Source organism: Staurois parvus, unplaced genomic scaffold (genome assembly GCF_062004578.1).
Source record: "Staurois parvus isolate SC_StPar_1 unplaced genomic scaffold, SC_StPar_1.0 ptg000723l, whole genome shotgun sequence".
Classification (NCBI taxonomy): domain Eukaryota; kingdom Metazoa; phylum Chordata; class Amphibia; order Anura; family Ranidae; genus Staurois; species Staurois parvus.
Genome location: NW_028318519.1, coordinates 2,043,784 through 2,062,097, shown reverse-complemented (window position 1 = coordinate 2,062,097; position 18,314 = coordinate 2,043,784). Strand labels below are relative to the sequence as shown.

At 45.5% G+C, this 18,314-nt stretch overlaps 1 protein-coding gene across 3 annotated transcripts in view; it reads left to right on the top strand.

Annotated features, from left to right (window-relative positions):
- PTK2B (protein tyrosine kinase 2 beta) overlaps window positions 1–18,314 on the top strand; it is a 109,122-nt gene that overhangs the window by 18,318 nt on the left and 72,490 nt on the right. For all 3 annotated transcript variants that reach the window (XM_089653875.1, XM_089653874.1, XM_089653873.1), the window contains exons 3-6: window positions 1,519–1,606; window positions 6,332–6,411; window positions 11,064–11,126; window positions 15,296–15,350. In XM_089653875.1, the coding sequence (XP_089510001.1) occupies window positions 1,519–1,606; window positions 6,332–6,411; window positions 11,064–11,126; window positions 15,296–15,350 (286 nt within the window). The remainder of the gene's footprint in view (window positions 1–1,518; window positions 1,607–6,331; window positions 6,412–11,063; window positions 11,127–15,295; window positions 15,351–18,314) is intronic.

Below are 18,314 nucleotides of genomic sequence, written 5' to 3'. Positions count from 1 at the left end.
AATGCATTCTGCGACATGTCTTTGCTACAAAAAACCCAATACGTGTAAATTAATTGGTTTACGTGAAAGTTATAGCGTTTACAAATGGCGGGAAAGATACTGGGATTTTTAGGGGTTTTTTTATACTAAAAATGGCGGTGATCAGTGAATTATGGCGGCTATCAGGGACTTATGGCAGCGACCAGCGACTTATGGCGGGACTGCGGTGGACATTCTGACATTGGGGGGTACTGACTTGGGGTCACTGACATCCCCAAAAACACTAATACAGTGATCAGTGCAAAAAAAAAAACACTGACACTGTACTAATGGCAATGGGGAGGAAGGGGTTAACTTTATTTTGCAGGGAAGGGTTATAGGAGTGAGGGGAGTGTTTTACCAGGGGGTGGGGGGGTGTACTGGGCGGGACAAGGCTGATCGAGAAAGAGAAACTGTTCTTTCTCGATCAGCTCATCCTCGAGCTGACAGGGAAGTGACAGACAGCACAGCTACTGCAGCTGTGCTGTCTGTCACTGTTTGCCGCCGATCGCCGGGAGATAGCCGCTAAGGAGCAAATAGGGCGGCGGCGCGCCTCGCGCGTGCCCCCTATTTGTTTACAAAACACATGTTTTAAAAGATGGTTTTGCCTGCGAGTGCCGCCCTGCCGCCGTATATGTACAGTGGCTGGGCGGCATGTAGTTAAGCACCTGAGACAGAAGTGTGCAGACCTGGACTTGTTACTTGACGTATGTAGGTTCCTAACAGGGGTGGACTGACAACTCATGGGGCCCACGGGCAATAGGGGATCATGGGGCCCCTGTGTCCTTGCCCAAACTCAAAAAAGCCCATGAAAAAGGTACCAGGGGCATCTCATGGGGCCCCCTACTGACCCGGGCCCTCGGGCAGTGCCGGAGTTTCTAAATGGTTAGTCCGCCCCTGGTTCCTAATCAGTAACTGGAACCATTAAAGGACAGCCAGAAAATTAGCATTTTAAAGCCCAACTCCGGGAAGTTTTTTATTATTAATATAGATCCCCAAACAGGATCCAAGAATAAACTTTTTAAGCCTCGGTACCTAATTGTAAATCCAGAGCTGTCTCCTGCAGTACTTCTGTTCTGCCATAAGATGTCTTGAGTCTTCCAGGTTGAATGACACCCATACTATGTGGACATGCTATGAATGTAGGGTGTCATGGCCCCTCCCTCTAAGGGGGTGGTACTATGGTACTATGGCTTTTTTTCTAGTGCCTTGGGCAGAGAGTACTGCCTATAGCAATCTGCAGGGTATCACCGAAAACTGACACAGAAGAAGAAGACTATGTAATTGGGGCCTGAAGATATCAGAGAAAAGGTAAGTGGAGGAGGGGAGAGAGGAAATTGGGGATTTAGGGGGTCTGAGCCTTTAAAATGAAGCTGCCATGTAGCCTGTGTCATTGTTATCACAGACAGGTTCTCTTTATGTATTAATATGTCAGACATCCATGGCTCTCCTCTGTGTTGAATTGCCCTGACATGTTTGTTTCCATTCCCTCATTTCCAGATACGATCTTCGGATCCGCTACCTGCCAGATAATTACATAGAAAGTTTCAAACAAGATAAGACGACTTTGCTGTACTTCTACCAGCAGGTGAGATCTGAGTGTGTGTTGGGGGGGCATCTTGGAAAGGAGGGGGCAAGGGGGGCGAGGAAAGGGCAGTAATCATCATAGCAACACAGATTTTTTACATAGTTTTCATCCAATGGGAAACCTGGAATTAGTAGTTTTTATTTCCTTCCTCTTTAAGGAGAAATACTTATGTATGAGCAAATCATTTGGGCTATTATTGTAATAGAGTGGGGGAGGGGTGGACAGCTCACCCCATCCGATTACTGACCTGCAACCCCCTCGACTGTTTACTGACCCGCACCCCAAGCATTTCCATCTGAAACTGTATGTAAAAAGTAAATATGCCAGCGCTATCTGAAAGAAAAATAGACGCTGAAACACCTAAAAAGCCAACCAAACAAAACCTTCCAATGCAAATCTCAATATGAAGGTGCAGCGCTAAAAACTAAATATGCAGCATAAATCTCATCATTATTATAAGGAAATGAGAAGATGCAGTTTTAAACAATGTGCAGCATGAATAAGTTAGTCCCAGTGGCAGATGTTCAATGTAAATGAAATGCGCACTCACCAGAACTATACCTATTGAGATAGGTTACATGCACTTCTGGTGAGTGCGCATTTCATTTACATTGAACATCTGCCACTGGGACTAACTCTCCACGCATGTTTATCGGGATCATACAGGATCCTCACGTGGGCAATACATCTGGGACTTTTTTTGCACTTTACTCACCTATTGGTGACATCATTTATGCACATTTATTTGTTTATTTTCTTGATTGATCTGGTATTGCTGATTATCTATACCTACATATTGAGTATATGTTATCGATTTATTCATGCTGCACATTTTGTAAAACTGCATCTTCTCATTTCCTTATAATAAGGATGAGATTTATGCTGCATATTTAGTTTTTAGCGCTGCACCTTCATATTGAGATTTCCATCTGAAAGCTGACAGTTGGCTTGTAACATTTACGCTCATCCCCCGATACTTCCAATGCAGGGGCGGACTGACACCCCATGGGGCCCCTGGGCAATAGGGGATCATGGGGCCCCTGTGTCCTCGCCCACACTTAAACCACACCCAAAAAAGCCTATGAAATGTACCAGGGGAATCTCATGGGACCCCCTACTGATCCCGGGCCCTCGGGCAGTGCCCGAGTTCCCAAATGGTCAGTCCGCCCCTGTTCCAATGTATACTATACGTTTGTGGCAGCAAAGGGGTTAAAATGGCACTAAAATGATGTTTCTGGTACAAAGCATAGGAATGGTTTTGTACGCATTTTCCTTGATATGCAACACTGAACAATGTAACAAACAAAAATGAACAAAAAAATGATTGCAAAGCAATAGAAAAAAAAAATCCGAAAAATAATAGCTAAGGGGAGAAGGGAAAGAGGGAGTTAATGAAGGCGGGTTAGGGCTGTCTACGGGGTTAAATGAGAAAATATTATCTTTTTATTAAAAAAAATCATTTAACTTGTAAGGTGTCTTTAAGTGATGTCATACATGGATGGAAGGTCACACCCTCTATATACACTATATTGCCAAAAGTATTGAGCCGCCTGCCTTTACACGCACATGGGCTTTAATGGCCCCCCAGTCTTAGTCTGTAGGGTTCAATATTGAGTTGGCCCCGCCCTTTGCAGCTATAACAGCTTCAACTCTTCTGGGAAGGCCGTCCACAAGGTTTAGGAGGGTGTCTATGGGAAGGTTGGACCATTCTTCCAGAAGCACATTTGTGAGGTCAGGCACTGATGTCGGGGGAGGAGGCCTGGCTCGCAGTCTCCGCTCTAATTCATCCCAAAGGTGTTCTAAGGGGTTGAGGTCAGGACTCTGCAGGTCAGTCAAGTTCCTCCACCCCAAACTGGCTCATCCATGTCTTTATGGACCTTGCTTTGTGCACTGGTGCGCAGTCATGTTGGAACAGAAAGGGGCCATCCCCAAACTGTTCTCACAAAGTTGGGAGCATGAAATTGTCCAAAATGTCTTGGTATGCTGATGCATTAAGAGTTCCCTTTGCTGGAACTAGGAGGCCAAGCCCAACCCCTGAAAAACAACCCCACACCATAATTCCCCCTCCACCAAACTTTATACTTGGCACAATGCAGTCAGGCAAGCACCGTTCTCCTGGCAACCGCCAAACCCAGACATGTCCATCGGATTGCCAGACAGAGAAGCGTGATAGGTCACTCCAGAAAACACGTCTCCACTGCTCTAGAGTCCAGTGGCGGCGTGCTTTACACCACGGCATCCGACGCTTTGCATTGCACTTGGTGATGTAAGGCTTGGATGCAGCTGCTCGGCCATGGAAACCCATTCCATGAAGCTCTCTACACACTGTTGTTGTGCTAATCTGAAGGTCACATGAAGTTTGGAGGTCTTTAGCTATTGACTCTGCAGACAGTTGGTGACTTCTGCACACTGTGCACTTCAGCATGCGCTGACCCCGCCCTGTCATGTTACGTGGCCTACCACTTGGTGGCTGAGTTGCTGTTGTTCCCAGTTGCTTCCACTTTGTTATAATCCCACTAACAGTTGGCTGTTAAATATTTAGTAGCCAGGAAATGTCACGGATGGACTTATTGCACAGGTGACAACCTATCACGGGACCACGCTTGGAGTCACTGAGCTCCTGAGAGCGACCCATTCTTTCACAAATGTTTGTAGAAGCAGTCTGCATGCCTAAGGGGCTTGATTCTCTAAACCTGTATCCATGGAGGTGATTGGAACATCTCAATCACATGATTTGGAAGGTGGGCCCATTACTTTTGGCACTATAGTGTATGAATGGAATAGTAAATACAATGTAACAGTTCATTGTTACATTACCTTTACTCTATGACAGTTGTAGACTATCTGTAAGTGTCATTTTACACAGTGGCTGCATTCTGACAGCCGGTAATTTCTGGAAATACTGGCTGGGTGATGCAGAGCATAAGAAGTGCGTTTGGCAGTAGGCGGGTCCTGAATGCTGGAGAAAGTGGCGCCCACGTAGTGACGTAACAATACCCTCTGTAGCATTCCCCTGTCAGTCCAGGGCTCAGTAAAGTATATCTTTCATTACATTTTCTAGCATGTCCAATTGTTATTTTTCATTATTTTGTTGGTGGATAATGGTGTCTATAGGTAATGATGAAACATTGTATAGATGGGGGCTCGAAAAATACCTCCTCTAGGGTCCAATTTCATGTACAAGATGCAGTGATGATGCAATGCTGACCTCCTGTGGTTAGGAGAGGAATTGTACATTAAAGGGTCAGTCCACTAAAGTCTGATTTTTCACTGTTTAGTAAATGCTGGAGAGCTAAACTACCTGACAGTGTCATCTGTCCCTCCGGAACAGGAGTTCCTGTGCCTGTACAACTGCTGTACCCATTATGAGGGGTTCCCACCATCCCTGTGCTGAGTTCCCAGGTCTGTACAACTGCTGTACCCATTATGAGGGGTTCCCACCATCCCTGTGCTGAGTTCCCAGGTCTGTACAACTGCTGTACCCATTATGAGGGGTTCCCACCATCCCTGTGCTGAGTTCCCAGGTCTGTACAACTGCTGTACCCATTATGAGGGGTTCCCACCATCCCTGTGCTGAGTTCCCAGGTCTATACACCTGCTGTGCCCATTATGAGGGATTCCCACCATCCCTGTGCTGAGTTCCCGGGTCTGTACACCTGCTGTTCCCATTATGAGGGGTTCCCACCATTCCTGTGCTGAGTTCTCAGGTCTGTACACCTGCTGTGCTCATTATGAGGGGTTCCCACCATCCCTGCTCTGAGTTCCCGAGTCTGTACGCCTGCTGTGCCCATTATGAGGGGTTCCCACCATCCCTATGCTGAGTCCTGGGTCTGTACACCTACTGTGCCCATTATGAGGGGTTCCCACCATCCCTGTGCTGAGTTTCCGGGTCTATACACCTTCTGAGTCCATTGTGAAGGCTTCCCACTTTCTTGTGCTGAGTTCCCGTGTCTGTACACCTGCTGTGCCCATTATGAGGGGTTCCCACCATCCCTGTGCTGAGTTCCCAGGTCTATACACCTGCTGTGCAAATTATGAGGGGTTCCCACCATCTCTGTGCTGAGTTCCCTGGTCTGTACACCTGCTGTGCCCATTATGAGGGATTCCCACCATCCCTGTGCTGAGTTCCTGGGTCTGTACACCTGTTGTGCCCATTATGAGGGGTTCCCACCATACCTGTGCTGAGTTCCCGGGTCTGTACACCTTCTATGCCCATTATGAGGGGTTCCCACCATCCCTATGCTGAGTTCCTGGGTCTGTACACCTACTATGCCCATTATGAGGGGTTCCCACCATCCCTGTTCTGAGTTCCTGGGTCCCACCATCCTTCTTTGATTTTTATGTATATGATAGTATAAAGATGATAACAGAAGGAGTCAGAACACACAGGTGAGCAGGAACACTCCGCTCTTACATTCAGGAACTATGGCCAGATGTCACTAGAGAAGTATCCAAGACATATATGAGGTCATTCCACTGGACTACGGCTTTCACTGAACTATTTTGGTGGACTGACCCTTGTTGGTAACACCGGAATTAGTCCTGTTTCTTGGTATGTACATACAGGCACAGGGCAGTAATCCATTGCAAGGGCATCAGAGTTTAGTTTGCTGAAGTTATATGCAAGAAAGGTGACATCTGATTGGCTGACTTATAATTTGGACATTGGTCATGACATCCAAGGTTGTTAAATGGTTAATCAGTATCACTTCTCTATGATTCCAGCTGAGGAATGACTACATGCAGCAATACGCCACCAAGGTCAGCGAGGGCATGGCTCTGCAACTGGGGTGCCTGGAGCTCAGGTAAGGAGACTCATGATATTCCATTGTCATCGTCTTCATGTCATTGGGCTAGGAGGAGATCAACGTCCACCTAGATGCCATCTAGACCTTGGACGCCATCGAGACACCTAAACCTAGGTCTACCAGTCAAACATTTCATGAGTTTTATTCTAGAGATGGTGGGGGTGCAACTACAAATCATAGGGCCCTATAGTAAAATTTTGATGGGGCCTCTTTTTGAAACCAAGGCAATACAACATACCCAAATATATTCCCCTTTCACCATTGGTGAAACAGTTTATACTGGGGACTTAATATTCTATATCAGCCTTTCTCAACCATTCCAACACAGAGGAACCCTTTAAATAACCTTCCGATTTCAGGGAAACCCCGCTAAAATTTACTATAACCAAAGCTCATTAGTGTGATGGTGGTGGACATTGGGAAGAATTCCCTCTTATAGATAGCTAAAAAGATTATTGGTATCAGTGCGAACTTATCTGAGAGGCAGAAGTTGCTCATCGCTCAAGGAACCCCTAGGACCCTCTGGAGGAACTCTATGGTTCCATGGAACCTTGTTTGAGACAGGGGGGGACTGACAACTCATGGGGCCCACGGGCAATAGGGGATCATGGGGCCCCTGTGTCCTCGCCCACACTCAAATCACACCCAAAAAAGCCTATGAAAGGTACCAGGGACATCTCATGGGGCCCCCTACTGACCCCGGGCCCTCGGACAGTGCCCGAGTTCCCCAATGGTCAGTCCGCCCCTGGTTTGAGAAACTTTGCTCTATATTATCCTTAATATAAACCCTTACAACGTTCAAGGGAGAGAGGTCAGAGTTTCCAGAGGTTAGTGCGGGAATACGGAATGAGGACAAGGTCTAAGAGAAGAGGTAGGCTGCTATACATAGAGACCTCTAACCAGAGGCGGACTGACAACTCATAGGGCCCCCGGGCAATAGGGGATCATGGGGCCCCTGTGTCCTTGCCCAAACTCAAAAAAGCCTATGAAAAAGGTACCAGGGGCATCTCATGGGGCCCCCTACTGACCCCGGGCCCTCGGGCATTGCCCGAGTTTCCAAAGGGTCAGTCCGCCCCTGCCTCTAACCTAAGCAGTGGTGTCCCCATTCCAAATTTAGTGTTGTTGGGTCAGCCTCAGCCTGAAATGATAGTTCTGCTTTCTACAGCTTTTCCCTTAAGTTCAGGTTATCGTTCACTTGCCTGATGCTGGTGTAGGTCCCTGACAATAGAAAATCCAATAACTTGGGTTACGAATATTGATATTACCCCCCACCACTTGGAGGTTTATTACCATTGGTGCATGCTGGTGAGGGGTATAAATACTTGGGGGACCCTTTTCACCTAACAGGCTTTTCCTGCTGAGGGTGTGTAGCTGGTCTGCTGACCTCCCAGGTCTGCGGTCAGGGGAGGGACATGTGTCTGTGAAGGGTAGGTGCAAGCCTAGGGCCTGACCAGAGGTGTTGCCCAGGAGAAGTGGGCAACATTTTGGATTGGAATACCAGTGAGCTACTTATGCAGGCCATAGACGATTCGTTTATTGGCCTGATTTTTCGTCCAAAAAATTAAACATCGTTCATTCTGTAAACCCATGTTGCCACCAGTGATTGCGAAAATCGTCCATTTTTCACAAATTTTCCAGCATGACCGATAAACGAAATGAGGAGGAACCGCGAAAATCGGCCGATGCCATTGCCCCACTAACAGTGTGAAAATCGGCCGATTATTCTTTTGGACGAAAAATCGGCCGATAAATGAACCCTCTATGGCCTGCATAAGTCTGCTGGAGAGTGAGGCAAATATTTATTACAGGTACTTATATAGCACCATCAATTTATGCAGCGCTTTGCATATATATTGTACATTCACATCAGTCCCTAACCCTCAAGGGGCGTACAATCTAAGGTCCCTAACTCACATTCATACATACACATACTAGGGCCAATTTTAGAAAGGAGCCAAATAACCTCCCAACATGTCCTTGGAGTGTGGGAGGAAACTGGAGTACCCGGAGGAAACCCACAGGGAGAATTTACAAACTCCAGGCAGGTGGTGCCATGGTTGGGATTTGAACTGATGACCCTAGTGCTGCACAGTGGAAATGCTAACCATTTAGCCACTGTGCTGCCCTGCTGTTACTCCAGTTGGCAGCTAGATGGCCTAATTCCTATGGTACTTAGCACTGACTAGTGGCCGAATGCAGTATTTTCAGTTTTAAATCAATAAAAAACATTCGACCACCACAGGAAATAGCCTGATAACATTTTTTTTAATGAATGTACTTGCACTTTCCCTTGGCCAATTGTTATGCAAATCTGTTATAAATACACCCCTTAGTGACCTTTCTAATCCCTGCTATCTTACATATCGGGGCCGCTAGTGGCTCCTACATTGCCTACTAATCCAGTTGGATCCAAATTTTTCCTATATTGAATCTAGCACTATCTTGTGGCCAGAAAAGGGAGCTGCTCCAGGCATGCCTGTACCCTACCCTAACGTCCTTTTCTGTATCGAGCTGTAAGTGCGTTTTTCAGAGTCTGCATTTTGCTCTTTTGGTTTGGGTGTCCTGGGCCTCTAATCCTCTCTCCCTGGAGAACAGTAACCTGCTCTATTTGCACAGAATGAATGTAAATACACTTTCACTGGGCGAATTGCTACGCAAAGCTGTTTATAAATACCCACCCCCCTCCCCGTAACCCTTCTATCACTGCTGTCTTACGTATGGGGACCCCTATTGGTTCCTAGGGCACCTACATTGCCTATTAATCCCAGTGGTGCTGCACCTATCATATATTGAATCTATCGCCATTGTGTGGCGAGAGAAGGAAACTACACTGGGCATATCCATGCTCTACCTTGCAGTCCTTTTTTTTTGTTTTTGTTTTTACGGGCTGTTACTGGTTTTTTGGAGTCTCCATATTGTTCTTTTGGATGTCCCGTACACTAACCCTCTCTCTCTGAAGTTTATTGGCATGAATAAACTTTGTGAACTGTTCAAAAGAGACTTGTGCCCATCTGTTCATACCCACATGGAATAAAAATATATTTGAAATATATTTTAAAAATATTCTTCCCAAATATATTACCATATATACTTGAAATGCTACAATTTTGATCATATTCAATATATTTAAAAATATATTTCAATAAATATATATAAATCTGAAGAGTTTAAAAAATATATTTTATTTAAGTATATTCTTCAGAATTTGTATTTTTAAAAACATACAGTATATTTGAAATGCATTTTTAAAAATATTTTTCATCTATTTGGTAATAAAAACGCATTTCAACATGTAGTATATATATATATATATATATATATATATATATATATATATATACTACATGTTGAAATGCATTTTTATTACCAAATAGATGAAAAATATTTTTAAAAACACATTTCATACATACTGCATGTTTTTAAAAATACAAATCTACATTTTTGGACTGCATTTACAAATATATGTAAAAATATATGTTAAAATTACTTTTTTACATGTTAAAAAAATTCTGAAGAATATATTTAAAAAATATATATATTAAAAAATTTTAAGATTTATATATATTTATTGAAATATTTTTTGAAATATATTGAATACGGCCAAAACTGTAGCATTTCAAATAAATGGCAATATATTTGGCAAGAATAATTTTAATATATATATATATATATATATATATATATATTTTATATACAGTGAATAGTATAATGTGTGTGTGTATGTGTATATATATATATATATATGGGCAGCACAGTGGCTAAATGGTTAGCACTTCTGCCTGGCAGTAGTTGGTTTGAATCCCAGCCACAGCACCACCTGCCTGGAGTTTGCATGTTCTCCCTGTGCTTGCGTGGGTTTCGTCCGGGTACTCTGGTTTCCTACCACACTCCAAAGACATGCTGGTAGGTTAATTGGCTCCTGTCTAAATTGTCCCTAGTATGTGTATGTATGAATGTGAGTTAGGGACCTTAGATTGTACACCCCTTGAGGGTTAGGGACTGATGTGAATGTACAATATATATATGTAAAGCACTGTGTAAATTGACGGCGCTATATAAGTACCTGAAATAAATAATAATAAAAAAAAAAAATAAAATATGTATATATAGGCGTACCTCAGTTTAGGAACACCCCGGTTACCATAATTTTTGGTTTACGAAAGAAAACCCATTGAAAATAACGGCTCGGTTTATAAATTTTTTTCGCAATATGAACGGATTAATTGCTTTGCAATGCATTTACAATTTTTTTTATCCTGTACAGTACTATGCCTTTACAGTGCACTTTATAAAGAGTTTTGAACAGATAAAAGACTTTTTTTTACCCTTTTCTGACCTCCGGAGCGGGTTAATTGGTTTTCAGTGCATTCCTATTGGAAACCTCGTTTCCGTTTTTGAATTATTTGCAATACGAAAAGTCCCGCAAAGCGCATTAAATTTGTAAACCGAGGTACGCCTGTATGTGTATATATATATCTATATTTTTATACAGTATATATATGTGTGTATGTATATATGTATGTATGTATATATATACACACACACATATTTATATATATATATATATATATTACCAATAACATTTTAAATCTTACAATACGAAATCCCATTTTGATGGCACTAAACACCATCTCCTGTTCGTCTTACAGACGTTTCTACAAGGACATGCCGCAAAACGCTTTGGAGAAAAGATCCAACTTTGATTTCCTAGAGTAAGTAAACACAGACACAAGTCACTGGTGGAATCTTTGAAGCTTCTTGGAATCCAGCAGAAGAGAGACGTAATGGCCTCTGGGTATTGTCACATTTGTAATGCTGCATTGTGTGGTTTGTTCCAGCAGCGCCCACACACTTCCTGTGACAGTGACACGCATCGAGTGTTCTCTCCTCTCTCCTACCTGTTTTAGAAGCGGTTTCAGCGCTCTCCAACCTCATGCTAGACTCCAGGCAGAACGTCATTTCCAGTGAAGCTGAACCCCCAGCTTACTGAGATGACAGCGTTGTAGCACAAAGTATGCATGCAAAGTACATGCCCCCTGCACAGCTGATCTACCACTGGACCACTGATCCTGGACTGAAATGGCTTACTCTGAGGTTAATGCACACTGTGAGCTTCTCACAACGTGCATTGGAGGCTGCAGTAAGCCAGATAGAGCACCGCCTCATTTCCTGGCTGAATGGCTCCCGGCATCATCTAGCGCTTTCCTCCACAGTCTGACCATCCCTTGCCTGCCCCTTTCATTCACTGGATTTTCATTTCAATCATATATGCTCAGCACCACATGTGAGTGGTCACAGAGGTGGTGGGGTCGGCATGCTCCTGTCACCACTGAGCACCTTCCAGGTCCTCCCTGACCCCCCCCTCAATCCTTCTCCTTCGAGGCCCACTGCATCCGGCTCTTCTCTCCCCATCCTCTAACTCCCCCCCCCCAAAGCGTCAAACCATCACCAGCCATAGCCTCTGCAACCTGAACCCGGCCCCTCTCCACTAGGCAGCTGACCGTCTGTACGACAGCATCCTTCCACTGACATGCCCTGACCTGGCCACTACTGCGTACAACGACTCACTGTCAGCTGCCCTAGACTCCCTGGCACCCCTAACCACACGTAGCATTAGACCCCGACCGCTTCAACCCTGGCAGAATGACCATACAAAATGTCTCAAACGATGCAGTCGCGCGCTGGAGCGATTATGGCGCAAAGCCAGATCCCCTCGAGCGTTCTCCCTCTACAAATCCGCCTTCCTCACCTACACCTCCTCCCTCCACGCCACCAAGCAAGCCTACTTCGTAACCCTCATTAACACCCTCTCCACCTGTCCTCGCCGGCTCTTCTCCACTTTCAACTCCCTGCTCTCCCCCCCCCCCACCTCCACTCAGTACCTCACTCACCGCCCACGAGATTGCCAATCATTTCCAAAACAAGATTGACGCAATCCGTAAGGACATTGTTAATTCACAATCTACCTCTCCACCTAGCCTCCCTCCCTCCATCACCCCCTCAACTCTCCCCTCCTCTGACCTCGCAACCGCACTGCCCCCCACCACACCTAACAGCCTGTAACACTCTGCTCCTTCAGCCCTGCTACCATTGAGGAGGTCACTAAGGTCTTCTCAGAAGCCTGCGTCACCACTTGCCCCCTGGACCCTATCCCCTCACAACTCCTCCGGTCACCCCCCTCCTCCATCATTCGCTCCCTCACCCACATCTTCAATCTCTCCTTCTCTACTGGCGCATTCCCCTCCCCCCTAAAGCACGCGCACATCACCCCCATACTCAAAAAACCCTACCTGGACCCCACTGACCTGAACAACCTTAGACCCATCTCCCTGCTGCCACTCACTTCCAAGCTCCTCACTGACAACAACCTCCTTGATCCACTACAGTCTGGCTTCCGTCCCCTACACTGCACCGAAACCGCCCTACTTAAAATCACCAACGACCTGCTAACCGCCAAAGCTAATGGCCACTACTCAGTCCTCCTACTCCTCGACCTCTCCGCGGCCTTCGACACAGTCAACCACCCCCTCCTCCTTAATAAACTACACTCCCTTGGCATCAAGGACTCTGCTCTCTCCTGGTTCTCCTCTTACCTATCCCAACGCTCCTTCAGCATTACCTATAACTCTGCCACCTCCCCCTCTCTCCCCCTCTCTGTTGGGGTCCCCCAAGGCTCTGTCCTCGGACCCTTTCTCTTCTCCATCTACACCTCCTCCCTTGGCAAACTGATACACTCCCACGGCTTCAACTATCACCTCTATGCCAATGACACGCAAATTTACCTCTCCACCCCTCACCTCACCCCCTCAGTCTCCGCCCGCATCACCCACCTCCTATACGACATATCAGACTGGATGTCGCTCTATTTTCTCAAGTTAAACCTTTCCAAAACCGAGCTCCTAGTTTTCCCCCCAGCCTGTGCCCCCCCCCATCCTCTCCATCATGACTAACAACGCCACCATCAATCCCACCCCGCAAGCCAAAGTCCTAGGTGTCACCCTGGACTCAAACCTTTCCTTCCAACCTCATGTCCAAACACTATCAAATTCATGCAGGCTCCACCTCCGCAACTGCAAGATCCGTATCTCCAAGATACGCATGTTCCTCACCCCAGACACTACTAAATAACTCATACACTCCCTTATTATCTCACGTCTGGACTACTGCAACTCCCTTCTCACCGGCCTACCCCAACACAGGCTATCCCCGCTCCAGTCTACCCTGAACTCAGCGGCTAGACTCATCCACCTTACCAACCGCTCCACTTCTGCCACCCCCCTCTGTCATTCCCTTCACTGGCTCCCGATTGCCCAACGCATTAAATTCAAATTACTAACTCTGACATACAAAGCCATTCATAATACTGCCCCAAACTACCTCACCGACCTGATACCCAAATACCACCCTACCCGTACTCTTTGCTCTTCACAAGACCTCCTACTCTCTAGCTCCCTGGTCTCCTCCCACGCCCGACTGCAGGACTTCTCCAGGACTTCCCCCATCCTCTGGAACTCCCTACCCCAATCCAGCAGACTGTCACCTACCCTTCTCACCTTCAGGCGCACCCTGAAAACCCATCTCTTCAGGGAAGCCTACCCCACCCTCACCTAACAGTCGTTCTCCTCCACTCCTCCTACCACTCCATCCCCCACAGCCACTTCCTCCTGTACCTCTACAACCTCCCTCCTAGATTGTAAGCTCCAAAGAGCAGGGCCCTCGAACCCCTCGTATATTGTATTGTTACTGTATTGTCTCATGTACTGTCCCCCCACTTTAATGTACAGCGCTGAGCAAACCTTTTGGCGCTATATAAACACTGTATAATAATAATAATAATAATAATAATAATAATAGGGAGGTTTGTATGCCAATACAGTCTTCCTAGGAATGCTCACTCCCTCAACCTGTCACCGGACCATCAAGGCATATTAATGTTTGCTCAACTCCTCCCACGAGCCAGCCTACTGGTTACATCAGGGCTCTTGAGAGAAGTTCGGAGGCATTGCTTCTCTATGCAATGCAGGCAGATCATGGCTGGTGGGAGGGGTTGGCAGAGTACTGTACAAAGCTTCCTAAAAATATCACCCTGCCAATCCCTCCCACCAGCCATGATCTGCATTGCATAGGGAAGCACAGGGTCCCAGTGATGACATCACTTGCTCTATTATATGGTATGCAATGATAATGAAAAGGTGTCCTTTTGGCATGTTATTGGGTGGGGGCAGGAAAACAAAACATAAGTCTGAACTTCAGCTTTAACTTAAAATTAATTTTTACTTCTTTTCTTGTTGCCATTAAAGAGATTCCCCTTGACTGCCTACCCTAGGGATATCCTTTGTACCAAATAGAAAATGAAGGAATCTCTCCAACAGCGTCTCTGTTGACAGTGAAACCTGACAGCAGTTCCAATGCTTAATGCATCATTACATTTTTTTTTTAATGTAAGCAATGTAAGGACCTGAATTTGATTGCTGTACAGCAGAGCTCAGAAATAAGCCGCACAAGGAGCCGATCAGATCATGTGCTGACAAGGAGCATGCTGATAGGAGAGTGAGCAAATTGACAGAGAAATTAGCTCATCGGTCTGTTGCTTCTCCTTCACTGTCCAGTCACAGTGTGGGGGGCGGGTCCATGACAGCCTAGTCTCAGCAGTAATGAGTAGAATAATGCTGGCTGTCATTAATCATGAAGACTGAGGACATCTAGTGATAGAAAAGAAGTACTGCATGGGGCGGCACTGGATTGAAGGTGAGTATTGGAGCAAAACGTTTTTTAATTTATCTTTTTTATTACTTTTATCTGGATCTGTCCTTTTGAATTTTTCGGTTTTACAGCCATTTAAGGTAAAATTTATCCAATGTTCATTTTTTGTTGTTGGCAGGAAAGAAGTGGGTCTTGATCTCTTCTTCCCTAAGCAGATGCAGGAAAGTTTAAAGGTAATAAAATTCACACAGTATACAACTAGGATACTTCTCAGGGTTTCAGACTTCCTATGTGTGGGTGAACGGTGAGATATGCAGACAAAAAAAGCATTTTTACGGCAATTAGTGTTGCACAGCCCTAGTTGACCCCTTATATTTTATTAGTCTATTAGTCTAACACAGTCACACAAGTAACATACACTATTTTGCCAAAAGTATTGGTCGGCCTGCCTTTACACACACATGAACTTTAATGGCATCCCAGTCTTAGTTCGTAGGGTTCAATATTGAGTTTGCCCCGCCCTTTGCAACTATAACAGCTTCAACTCTTCTGGGAAGGCTGTCCACAAGGTTTAGGAGGGTGTCTATTGGAAGGTTTGACCATTCTTCCAGAAGTACATTTGTGAGGTCAGGCACTGATGTCGGATGAGAAGGCCTGGCTCGCAGTCTCCACTCTAATTCATTCCAAAGGTGTTCTTTCATGTTAAGGTCAGGACTCTGTGAGGGCCATTCAAGTTCCTCCACTCCAAACATGCCCATCCATGTCTTTATGGACCTTGCTTTGTGCACTGGGGTGCAGTCATGTTGGAACAGGAAGGTTCCATCCCCAAACTGTTCCCACAAAGTTGGGAGCATGAAATTGTCCAAAATGTCTTGTTATGCTGACGCCTTAAGAGTTCCTTTCCCTGAAACGAAGGGGCAAGCCCAACCCCTGAAAAACAACCCCACACCATAATCCCCGCTCCACCAAACTTTACACTTGGCACAATGCAGTCAGACAAGTACTGTTCTCCTGGCAAACGCCAAATTCAGACACATCCATCGGATTGCCAGGCAGAGAAGCGTGATTGGCTATAGTTGACAGTTGGTGACTTCTGCGCATTGTGCTCTTCAGCATGCGCTGACCCCACTCTGTCATTTTACGTGGCCTACCACTTGGTGGCTGAGTTGCTGTTGTTCCCAGTTTCTTCCACTGTGCTATAATACCACTAACCGTTGACCATGGAATATTTAGTAGCAAGGAAATTTTACAGATGGACTTATTGCACAGGTGGCAACCTATCACGGTACCACGCTTGGAGTCACTGAGCTCCTGAGAGCGACCCATTCTTTCACAAATGTTTGTAGAAACAGTCTGTATGCCTAGGGGCTTGATTTTATACACCTGTGGCCATGGAGGTGGTTGGAACACCTAAATCCAATGATCATCTCAGATGGACCCTGAAGGGTTCAGCATCTTCTTGTTCCACCATCTCTTGGTGGCTTAAGAAGACCATCGTTCCAGTTTATAATCTCACGGATCTGGTTCGACCCTTTCCTGTCAAAGAGCACTGTATTAGATCAGTGAGTGCTTCTTGGGCTTTTCAGCATTTCTTAGATTTATGAGACTGCCACCTGATCTTCTGTCCACATCTTCTCTAAGTCAGCTTTGGGTGTAAGATTCTTCAGGTGGTTCTTTGAACTGCAGGCAGTTTTTGGTTCTCTGTTGTTTTCTTTGGCCTGCGGGCGATTGTTTGATGCGTGGCTCATCCCTCAGTTGGACTGCTTATAAACATCGGGAAGGTTATAGACTTCTTGTGTCCCTCAAATGATGTGAAGACAATAGGATTCTTGTGCTCACTGTAAAAGTCTTTGTGTATATGATCAAGCTCTTGATACTGCTTTGCTACAAAATTGTAGCATACTGGTTGCAGAAGGAGGTATCCTGGGCTTTTTTTTGTTTCCCAATGTCCAATTCTCTTGTAGGCAGCAATAGGCACTGTAGGCACAGTTCTCCAATCAACAAATCGTATGCTCCCTGAACAGCATTGTTGATTGGAGACAGGGTCATAACTAGGAAGGGGGGGTGCCTTGAGAGGGGGCCGCTGCTGTAACTGATCCTGTTTTTTCTCCTCTCCATTCTGCTGATATTCAGCTGCTGCGGGAGGAAAATACAACAGACCGATAATAGAAAATGCCGCCCCATGCCCCTTCTTCTTCTGCTGCCTGTCCCCCCTTGTGCTCCCTTGGTCCTCCGCAGTGCTGCCAGCTCCCCTCCTCTCCTGTCCTCTCCCGCTGGTTGCTGCAGGGGATCTATTCAGGATGGAGCAGGGCCAAAATTGTAGGGGAACGGAGGGGCATGTGCCCCTGGCACCGCATTCAGAGGGATGCCACCGCGCTATGCAGAGGGTGTGTCAGACCACTGGAGATACAGACTGCTGTGCTCTATGTAAAGGCAATGGTGTAAATGTCCAGTATACAGTCTACAGAGGACAGCCTGATATATGAAAGGATCGATTTTCTTTATCCCCCAATCTGTGGAGAGATTCCTGGTTATCAGCAGAATTCTGGGAACACCCTATGAACACGGAATAACGGCAGTTTATGTTCAAAGATGTTCAAAGTTTATTAGAAATTACTAATGTTATATAGAGTACAGAACAGAATTAAAAAGGGAGGGGGAGCGAGTTTCAAAACTGCAATTTGTAACTTTCCATCATGAGCTGACTACATGAAACATGGATTATACATTTCCTAGTATAAACTGTTTCTGCTAGCTTTCTGAGAATCAGCTGAACACAGAAAGCTCAGGGACATCTTATCGTTGTTTATACATCCTTGAGCAAACTGAAACAGTTACACTAAACTTCTAAAATTTCTGCAAAAACCTAACGTAATACTTAAAATGGCGTACATCAACAAAATGGAGGTTATCTAGATCCTTTCAATATATGCCTACAGGAATGGTGCATAATGAGAAAAAAGACTGGTATATATGCAGGTATATATGCAGGTATGCCTGCAATTAGATTAACAACACCAATGAAAAAAAAGTTAGGACTTGAGATGCCCTACATGCACATGTCCCGACAGAAACACGTTGACAGGAGGGAGAGCAAAGAGATGACCTTTTCAGCCTGTCTATGCTCCTTCATTCTCCAGTTGCAGGCTGAGGCTGGAGTGGTGACCTACCTTTGTTGCGTAACTGGTGCAGAGAAA